Source organism: Ctenocephalides felis, unplaced genomic scaffold (genome assembly GCF_003426905.1).
Source record: "Ctenocephalides felis isolate EL2017-DRISC unplaced genomic scaffold, ASM342690v1 CF-g0.4_SCAFFOLD_01886, whole genome shotgun sequence".
Lineage (NCBI taxonomy): Eukaryota > Metazoa > Arthropoda > Insecta > Siphonaptera > Pulicidae > Ctenocephalides > Ctenocephalides felis.
The window spans coordinates 34527220-34538658 of record NW_020538040.1 but is presented as its reverse complement, the minus strand read 5'-3'; the positions used below and the strand labels follow the sequence as shown (position 1 = coordinate 34538658).

Here is an 11439-nt window from a genome sequence, read left to right as displayed (position 1 = left end):
TTTTTAATGGACCACGAAAATTTTTTTACTTGTATGATATATAAAAAGCCAACATTTTTATTTTCTTACCCATTATCGATAAAATTACATTAACCTGTTACATGAATTTTTAAATATAATTTGAACATAAATTTAAGCTTTGTAAAATTTATAATTACAATAATATTTTGTGATCGAAACTTACTGCTTGATTCCCATATATTTCGAAAATATTTTAGACCTTTGGCATAGATTTTCAATTTACTATTAAATCATAAATTATGGAAAGACTGCGATTTCAAATGGTTGATTATTAATCATAACAGATTATTTAGGGAAGTTAAATACTGGTGCATGGCATCGCGCCCTTAAGACAAATTGCTGAAACTTCCCGTTCTTGCATTTTGAAGCAAATACAGTTAAAAGAGCTTTTCTGAGAGTCTTTTATTACGACTTTGTAAAAACAAACAAAAATAAACAAAATGATGACTATTTTTTTGTAGTAACCAAAAAATATTCATATAAATATTTATCATAACATTCGCTTACTTCAAATTATTGGAAAACAACTTTGTTCGTTTTTTTAACTTACCCCATAGTTATTATATTTTAATTTTAGATTCACCAACTTGTGCTTAAATGTTTCAACTGAATTTAAAAATCGTGTGATAGTAATGGTGTAGTGTTAAGGAGTGCATTTTTGTAATAACTAGGTTAAGTGCCTATTAACTGTTGTATGTTTTTATAAAATATTGTACTATTTTCAGTTATACAATTTGAGTTATTCACTATATTATATCCAATGAATCGAAAATGAAAATGTTTGCATATCTTCACGTTCAAAAGTTTCTGAACATATTGAAACCCGTAGGCAAAATGGATGTATGTTCTGTGCGTGCGGATACTTTTCATCAAAAGTTAATACAATTCATTTAAAAATTGTCAGCATTTTGACAATTCATATTAAAAACAAATTATTTTCCAGATGGTATGGATTGAAAACAAAAGTTGTGGGCAACTCAAATTCATAAATTTAAAGTGATGTAATTTACAAAAAAATTAAATTCGATTTACTTCCATAGTGCTGGTTTCTAAATTACATGTGCATTCAACAAAGTGTCCGGGTATGTAAAAATAAACATATCACCGTCCTAGAAAAACGATAGAACTCGTATTTCTCATAAAATTATTTAGTTGCACATTTAGTCATTATAAACGTGTTATAGATATAATGGATGAAATCAAGCAGTTAGCCGATGGTGATGGCAGCATGCAAGGACAACTACAGGAAATGCTGAACCTTATAGAGAAGACCAGGGCACGACTGAATCGACTCAGAAAATCGTTAAGTGCGGTCCCAGCAAATCAAATGTCATGTGGCGATAACAGTACATCTACTCACTTAGGATCTAATGTACAGCATTCCGAAGAAAGTCCCATGATGCAAAGTAACCCTGTTCCAGACCCTGTTCTTACGGGAGTAACCAAAAGAATTACCGTCAATGGAGTTCCTCAAGTTTCATATATGGAACTTGAGGAATTTGAATCCATTCCTTATTATTTACGAGGCAGGCTGCGTGTTGAAACATTAAATGATTTTATTGAGTTAATCAATATGCCGCTTACTGTAAATACAAAGCTTCTGAAACTTCCTAGACACGAAGTGCCTAGATACAAACTACACGAATATAGGCGGTACAAAAGGTTGGAGGCGGTGAATGAGAGTGGAATCAAATTCATAATGACAAGTGATTTTGTATAAATCCCCCTCGATAACCAAAACAAAATATTTTTTGGCCATGTTGCGCCATGTAAAACGCATCAAGGAAATAAGGAGTGGAGGCGACACAAAATTTGTTTCCTGTAATGCTGATCTGCTAATGTTGTGTGCAATTTTATATAATAATCTTCAGACATATTAATTGCATCACTAATGAAAATGTTCATAATCTTAAACAAATATTATTTGTAATATATTCTTCTTCATTTTTATTTTATAATAGAAACAAGAAAATATAAATTAAGGAATTCATTTTATCAGTCCTCTTATTAACTCATGCATGAAATTGTTTTTCAATTTTAGTATTTTATTTGAACTATAAACAGCTATACATATTTTTTAATTCCAAAGAACAAATAAAATACAGATGATAATAAATTATAGTTTATTAAAGTTAAATTCTTTGGGTTTCATTATTTTATCAAATAAAAAATATATGAAGCTGTAAAACTAAATTAATAGAAATTTAAGTTACATGAAATGAATGGTACAAATAAGTAAAGACCTTTACAGGTATGCATTGGATACTATTGATATTTTTCAGATCTAAATAAAACTGTAGAGGAACTTGTTAAAATTTTTGAAAAAGCAGGTTAAGCGGTTACGGAGATCAAATAAAAAAGTAAAGAAAAGCCATTCGGCTGACAGAAATGATCATTAGACATATGCACATTAAATTATTATATATATTATAGATATATTAATAATAAGAACAAATTTTGTTTCCATTTCTATGGGTTCCATATCAATGTTTATCCGTTAGACTGCGACGTGGCGACCACGCGTTTCGATATTAGATAAGAAACTGCAACATTTTCAAAATGTTTTATAGTATAATAAAATTAAATATTTTTAAAAAGGTAAACTTTTTTCGAAAATTTTAATAATCTCAAAAAAAAGAATATTTTTTATATAATACTGAACCGTGTTCTGATTTTTGGTACGGAAAGTTTCAGCTTTACGGCACGATGCCATGCACCACTATTTCAATTTTTTTCTAACAATTTTAAGTTTGGATACGAAAAGTACCCAATTTTTCTAGCAATTTGCCTTAAACGATACCATGCAACACTAATTTTGTAATTATTTTAGAAATACTGAATGATGACATGTAATAGGTATCAAAAGGTGTAATATAAGTAATAAAATTTAATATTATTTCATATGTAATACGACAAATTGGATGCTATTGCAATGCATTGATTTATTAACTTTCCGAAGGAGAAGTTTATGTTTTCATAAAAAAATCCGATTCGCTAATTTTATATTTCCTCGACGTTTCAAGCCACTCTGAATCGAATGAAACCAAATTTGGAAAAAGTATGTGTGTGTGTGCGTGTAGTGAACTGATTTTTTGCCGTAAATCGACGTTTTCTCAAAAACGGCTGGACCGATTTCAAAAATGTAAAAGTCATTCGATGTATCTCGATGAGGGCTATCGTTTGTCAGTTTTGTGCGACGATCTGCCAAGCCGTTTCTTTCTCATATGGAAAAAGTGTTTCCGTCCTCATGTAAACTCATACTACCGAATCGATTTTAAAAAAATCAAAAACTGTTCGAAAGATATTAGTTGGGAATGTTACTGATTAGTTTGAAGTGAAAATCTACCGAGCCGTTTCCTTGTAATTGACTGTTGAATAAAAAAATTAAGCCGAATTTTATGGAACTTTTTTGCCGATATATACCATGGTCCAATAGAACTTACTGAAATATTACGTCCTTACGACAAGTAGTTTAATTTTAAAAATTCAAAGTTTGAGAAAATGAGTAGTTTTTTTTGACGTTTGTTAAAATTAAAATTAGACGATTTACATGGTATAACGATAGAGTACTTGGGCTTAGTGAACGTACTAAATCATTGAAGTCCTATGCAAACTGGTTCAATTATAAAAATTATTGATTTTTGAAAATTTGCTTTTAGAAAACACTCCTAATTAACGTGTTTGTTCGTTTTCAATTATGTGTAATAAATCCACTCGGAATACTTTTAATCACTCAAATTAATTTATTTTTTATTGATTAGGTCGTTTATTTACACATATCGGGAAATTCATGTAACTTGCCTCAAGGCAAAATACCAATAACAACTAGTTTTGTTTTAGTTCTAGAATGGCGATTTTCGACCAATTACCAAATTTCAATTTTTATCGATTCCGTCCCTGCTCTTCGACCTCTTGCCTGCAGGGCCTCTCTATAAATTAATAGCTCTCCAGGTAACGCTAAAGTTCTGACAGCGCGCTAATTTCGACATTGTTTATTGTGTACAAACAATATGTACAATACAAAAGCGATTTTGATTAAACTGCCAGTTTGAGACGCTTTCAACCACTATCTAACCCCTTTGCATGTGTATAGGTAAGAACGTTATTTTGAGGCAATGGTTGCCATTTTGGTGCCACTAGACCAAAAACCTAAAGTTCAGAACAAAGCTAATTAAACTGCTAGATTGCATTAATTGCTCCAAGTATGCAACATATGAATACATTCTATCTATTGCATACGACGGAAATTTGTGGCGAATTTATGCAAGTACCACTTAGCGAGAGTGTTCTGGCGAATTTTAATACACCATCCAGTTAAATTACTAACCACTTAATGATTAAACTTTGATTATGTGCGATCTTCAAACTAATATAATTGAATTAAATTGTTAAATACACTTTCCGAAAAAGGGGAAAAGATATTTCTTGCCATATAAATAATATAGGAATGTATTAATATACGACTTCAAACTGAAATTAAACGACAAAGGAATAAATCAAGGTACCTTATGAAAATATCATAAGAGATTAAAAAAAATACTAAGCGAAAGATAATAAAAAATACTGAATGAAGAACTAGAATCAATACGAGATCAAAAGTAAAAACTAATGCTGCATAAAATACAATAAAAAATATTAAATGAAGTACAAGAAAAATGCTGAAACAAGTTCATAATGAATACTGGGATATGTTCATAAAAAATGCTGAACCGTCTAGTGAACTCGATTGAGTTCAAGAAAAATATTCGAATAACATCAATGAAAAGCTGAATGAAGTTCACAAAAAGTACAAAAATTATTCGACGAAAGCAAAAAAAAATTATTGAATATAAGATGAAAAAACACAAACATGTTCAAGCAAAAATACAGGATCAAGTTCAATACAGGTACTGGATGAAGTTCAAGATAAATACTGGATGCAGTGAAAGAAAACTACTGGATAGAATTTACTGTATTGAGTTTAAGAAAACTTCTAGTACAGGTTCTAAATTCCGGTCGTCCACTTTTAAAAAAGTTTATAGATATTTTTTGTACTAAATAAATATTTAAAGTTGATTTTTTTTATCTACGTTATTTCCATGTATTTCCCAAGTGTAATGATATTTTTCGAAATAAGAATTTTAGAAGGTCCAACTGCCACGATTACGCCCATATTTACAAAAGTATGTATAATTCGTGTAAAAATGAAGTTAACTAGAGATGTATGACATCGTGCTTTAAGGCAAATTGCTGGAACTTCCCGTACCGTAACTGATCGAGGAATATTAAATATTTTCAAATCTTCGGTGTATTTTTCCGTATTTTTTATTATTTTTAAAACAAATATTGTCTAGTCCGTATAAAAACGTACTTCAGTCAATATGGGCGCAATATTGGTAATAAAAGCCCAAAGATTTGAATATTGCGCCACAATTTATTACTACTTAGTGTGTAATATTTGTTTAAATGCAAGCAAAATTCTGGGCAAAAATAAGTTAAATTCTAAATCAAATTTAAGATAATATATTAAGTAAGTTAAAAAAAACTGGATAAGGTTCAAGAAAAACACTGGGTAATGTTGTATGAAAATAATGTATCGAATTTAAGCAAAATAGTGTTTAAAGCAAAAAAGTGCTGGATTGAAAAGAAATATTGAATAATGCTAAAAAAAATATTAGGGCAGAAAAAAGAATAATTGCCGAATAGATAAAAGTTCAAACCTGATATGAAACTGTAAATCTAGTTATGTATGTCTATGCATGGTAACACAGATTGTAGAAAAAAATTGATAACATCATATATATCGCAGTAATAAGAAGGATTGCATTAAAAAAAAGTTTGACTATAAACTCCTTTCACATCCATAGTTATAAATCAACGTGAAAAAGATGACTATCATTTCTTGTTATTATCAAATTCTTGATTTGCTTCGTAGTGCTATTGTAGGCTATTTTAAATACTATCAAAGATTAGTGTTCAGGTATTTGGTACTAAAATAGTATTGCTCGGAATTTGAAATCAGAAATTATACTTTCTATTACAGCTACTTGTTGGATCAATCTTGCACTTTATAATATATACACTTTATATAATATTTGTGCATTAGCCATAATTTTATATACTACAAATAATTTCTATTTTAAATTAACCAATATTCCGATAAAACTATGGATTACATAGAAACATGACCCAGAACACATATTTATATGCCACAAACAAATACGGATGCTGTAATGAGTTAAATAATGTTTGATTAACAAACAAGTTTTCTAATTAGGTTTTGCAAATGCATTTATTTATTGAATTTTCCGATCTGCTAGTTTTCATAATCTGCACAAAACGACCACATCAAGGTAAATAATATTTAATGCAAAACAAAATCGTTTAAAGTTTTGTTTGCTAAACTCTGTCATGCAGTTTTTAACATATAGTTGTTGCTGGCTGAATCATTTGTTGTTTTCTATTTATTTAATCTATGGTGTTTAGTTGTAATAAATGAATTAAATTGTATATATTCATAGAAAGTGTTTTTGTTTCTCAACCAGTTAACTGTAGCTCGCTCATCGAATAATGCGCACAGTTTTGCGTAATGACGAGTATATTTGTCAATCACAGAGTAAATATAATATATATATAAAAATAAGAAATTCGTTCTGTAAAGTGATAGAAAAATTATAAAATATTATAGACCTACGAAAGTCGTTTAATTGAAAATAAAATCATTAATGTTTAGAATTAGTAATCTTAGGACACGAACTGTATCAGTATTGATCACCGTTGACGTTCACTCAAATGTAATACATTTTTAGAACGCAAATAAGAAAGAAATAATTAGATAAACTTTATTACAATTACATGCACTAAGATATTTTTTTGATAAATATCAATTGGAAATCGCATTGATTAGTTTCTGGTAAATAACATCATTTTATTAAATAAGTAAGAAAAGTTTAAAAAGCAGGATCTCAATTCTTATTGGTTAATTGTAAAACTCCTTTATTTTATACTGTCATAGTCTCCAAAATTCCACACATTAGAAACAATATTTTGTTTATCTCAAAAAACTCCAATATAAAGAGCCAATGATCACCGATTTATTATATGCATGGCAGTACTCGTCAACACAAAAACATTATGCCACTTCTTTATGACAAGTATACTCGTCGATGACAGTTTTTTTTTTTTTTTTTTTTTTTTTTTTTTATTTTGGATATAATTTACATCTGTCCAATGGACATTAGGTAAATTTTGTGAATCACAAGTAACAACAAGCTGTCTGCAAAAATAAACTATTGAATGCTTGAGAGAGTGTGCACAGTTGCAATCTCTCCTAATTTAAGAAAAGATTATGATCTAGAATGACTTGGAATGCCAGTTAGGTCCAAAGGCGTTTTCCTTTTTAATCTTTTGGTGTAGTTTGCTGAGATGAGTGCCTTGGCGAGCCCGTTGGGATGGTTCTCCAGTCGATGACTGTGTTTGATGGCGTATCTTGCGATTTCTTCTTCTACCGTGTGCAGGCCCGTGTCCTGGTGGAGCAGCCATACCGGTACATATTTTGGGGCGTTCAGGATGATCCTTAGTATCTTATTTTGAAACTTTTGAATAATTTTTGTATTGCTCTTAAATGCTGTCCCCCAAAGTGCAATTCCGTAGGTCCATATGGGTTTTAGGATAACTTTGTAGATCAATAGTTTATTGTATGTCGATAGTTGAGATTTTCTTCCTAGTAGCCAATAAAGGCTCCTGAATTTTTCTTCTAGTTGTTTTCTTTTCTTCTGAATGTGTGTTTTCCAGTTAAGTTTCCTATCCAGATATATACCCAGGTATTTAACGGCAACTGCTTGTGGTATCTGTTCTCCATTAATAAATATCGGTGGGCAAGTATCTTTCCTCAGTGTGAAAGTGATGTGGACTGATTTTTGGTTGTTGATTCTTAATCTCCAGATTTTGTGCCAAGTTTCAATCATTAGAATGTGACGCTGCAGAAGTTCGGATGCTATTTTAGGGTCTTCATGCTTGGATAGGATGCATATGTCGTCAGCAAACGTAGCAATTTCAGTGTCTGGGGAAGTTGGCATGTCGTAGGTAAATATGAGGAATAAAACAGGACCTAGCACGCTACCTTGGGGAACGCCAGAGTTAATGTTTCTGAGGGATGAGATTTGGTTTGCCAGACTAATGTAAAATTTCCTCTCAGTAAGATAGGATTTTAATATTGAGAATAGTTGTTCAGGTAGAATATTCTTTAATTTATGAAGTAGTCCGGCATGCCAAACCTTGTCAAAGGCTTGGGAAATGTCAAGAAAGCAGGCTGAGCAGTACCTCTTTTCATGTATTGTAGCATTTATCTGTTCAACAATTCTGTGTGTTTGTTCAATGGTGGAATGTAGCTTTCTAAAACCAAATTGATAGTCCGGAATTATGGATTTGTCATGGAGTATTGTTAGAACTTTTTTGAGCAAGAGTTTCTCAAATATCTTAGAGAGGGTTGAAAGTAAACTTATTGGTCGGTATGACTTTAGGAGACAAGGATCCTTATCTGTTTTGGGAATTAGAATTACTTTCGCTATTTTCCACGCCTTAGGAAACACTTTTAATCTTAGGAGAGAGTTGAACAGAATTGTTATGTACCTCAGAGTTTTTGGTGGGAGCTGTTTCAGGATTTGGATTGATATAAGATCATGGCCAGGAGATTTACCTGATCTTGAGACTGAAATTTCATGTTTGACTTCTGATGCCAGGAAGCGAATTTGAGTACACTCTTGGTTGGAAGAGTTTTCAAACTGTATTTCTTCAGTGGTTTGCTCCTCCTGGGAGTAGTTTTGCGGAAATGGTTGAAATACGTTTTCGAAGAAATCTGCAAATAAATCGACCTTTTCTTGATGACTTTTTGCCCAGGAGTTATCATTTTTTCTAATAGGGATTACCGGGAGTATAGGTTGTTTAAAATGTTTAGTAGCTTTCCATATGGAGTAATTCGTGTCCTTAGTAGCCGTCAGGTCTTTGATTCTTTTTTCAAGTACGTTGTTGTTGTATTCTTTCAGTAATCTTTTTACTTCTTTACAGGCGCTGTTCAATCTTGTTTTATCTTGAGGAGATCTTGATGTTTGCCATATTTTTCGGAGTCTTCTTTTAATCGCAATATGTTGTTTGATGTACAGAGGATAGTTGAGAACATTACTGGTTGTAATTGAAGGAGTGCTATTTAGTGCCGAATGATGTAGTGTTTCGGTGAGATGATTTACCGCATTATTTATATCGTTTTCTGACTTTAATAACATATTACAATTTAAGTTGGTATCGAGCAGTTCTCTAAATTTGTTCCAGTCCGTGAATTTGTTGGTCAGGTAAGGTTTTATGATAATCGGTGGTTGTTTACAAAAAATGGTTAGTATAACAGGAGAGTGGTCAGAGCTCAAATCTAGGCTATTTTGTGGTTTCATGTTACTGATTGTTATTCCTTTGGTTATGTAGAAGTCTAACAGATCCGGAATTCTGTTTGGGTCGCTCGGCCAATAAGTTGGTTCACCGGTTGAGATCGGGATTAAATTGTTAGTGAGCATGGAGCTATAGAGTTCACGTCCTCTAGGATTGGCGAGTCTTGATCCCCAGTATGGATGTTTCGCATTATAGTCACCTCCAGCAATAAACTTATTTCCTAGAGCACTGAAAAAAGTGTCAAAGTATTGTTTAAATATTTTATGTTTTGGGGGGCAGTAAATGGCAGAAACTGTGATTCTATTTTGAGGAAAGTCAATAGAAATGTTCGTGGCTTGTAGAAACTCATTGCAGTGTGGATCTAACAGAGAATGTTTGATTTTAGACTTTATTATGATGGCTGTTCCACCATGTGGTTTGTCGTCCGGATGTCTAGTACTGTATGTTGTATATTGTGGAATGTTGAGGTAGCTTTTGCTAGTAAAATGTGTTTCACTGATTAGCATTATGTCAATATCGTTATGACGAAGAAATTGTTTTACTTCTTGGTGGTGCTGCGCAAGACCGTTGGCGTTCCATATACATAGTTTGTAGTATAAGGCCATCATTTTCTCAAAGGTAGAAGGTTTGTCATAATGTTCAGCATAGTGCTCATTTGGTTCATGAGAGTTTTCATCATAGCTTTTAGTTCTTGCATGTCTGTTTGTTGGTTACTTGGAGTAATTGTTTGCTGTTGATTGTCTGACGATAGTCCTCCTTGGTTGTCCCTGTGGTTTCTGTTGCTGTTTATGCTTCTAGAAGTAGCATCAGAGAAGGAAACGTTTGGACGGACGAAAGGTTGAGAATTGTCACTAGGTTGAGCGGATTGTCTTTGCCTCAGGGGAGGAAATCTGCGTCGTCTTTCTTCTTTATAAATGGTGCACCCTCTATAGCTGGCTGGGTGATTACCGGAACAAAGAGCACATTTAACGCCGGCGTTGACTGGGTCCTTCCAGGGGCAATCTTTTGTTAGATGCTCTTTGGCACATTTTACGCAGCGTGCGATGCGTGAACAGTAATTTTTTGTATGTCCAAGATTTTGACATCTTGTACACTGCGGAACTTCTCTTCTATGGCGCATAGCTTCTATAGTAACTTTTGTTCTGTAGAGGTATTCGATGGAGTAAAAATCTTTATTATTATTGCTTTGCTCAAGTTCCACTACAAAAATATTAAGTGGAGCTTTTGTAACTCTATGTTTCATTGTGTAGATGCGTACCACCTTGTGACCGAGTGCAATAATTTCTTCTGTAAGTGTTTTGATGTCAGTGCTATGGTGCAAATTTTTCACCACTACTTTAAATGTTCGCTTACACTTTGCTTGATAGGAGTGTAATTGTGTGCCCTTTTCATGTAGCAACTTTAAAACTATATTGTAGACGTGAGCATCTTTGGTATTAATTTTGACTTGATCGTTTCCTACTATTTTGTATGAGTACTGACCTTTTACGCGAGCCTCAAGTAAACCAAATAAAGGTTTAATGTCGTTTACGCCATGAACAAAGATAGGTGGTGTGTTTGTTGTTTGTTTGTCGGCATCTTTTTGAGTTGATGTGCTTGCTAAAACATCAAAGTAGTTGCTAGTGGGAGTTGGGTTCAGCCAGTATTCCTTTAAAGTATGTTGTTCCATTGAGGTACTTGGATTTTCTGACTGTGAGCGTTTTTTATTTTGAACGGTTGTCCAGCCCTGGTTAAGGTCACTAGTATCAATTGATGATTCACTGTTGACATCGTTCATAGCGGTATTTCCATAACATTTTGACTTGGTTCTAAATTACTATGTTCCATTGTTATATTTTGGCTAATTTCACTAGGAATATTCAGTTTAAGTTGTTTGTTTTCAATTTTATTGATAGTACCAGATTTTAACATTTCTGGAATAATGTCAGTATTTTTTTTAATATTTTTTTCGGCATTTTTGCTAATGCTAGGTTTGATTTTATGTTTAATTTTTGTGTTTCC

General features: G+C 32.3%; 1 protein-coding gene across 1 annotated transcript; it reads left to right on the top strand.

Annotated features, from left to right (window-relative positions):
- The first annotated feature begins 1210 nt into the window (after nt 1-1210).
- Nucleotides 1211-1741, top strand: LOC113374881 (spindle and kinetochore-associated protein 1-like). The gene has a single exon (XM_026614841.1). It carries the CDS (start codon nt 1211-1213, stop codon nt 1739-1741), a length of 531 nt encoding a protein of 176 aa, XP_026470626.1.
- Nucleotides 1742-11439: the final 9698 nt, after the last annotated feature.

Excerpts from the sequence above, each read along its gene's own strand:
- LOC113374881 (XM_026614841.1), top strand. The coding sequence starts at position 1,211 with ATGGATGAAATCAAGCAGTTAGCCGATGGTGATGGCAGCATGCAAGGA.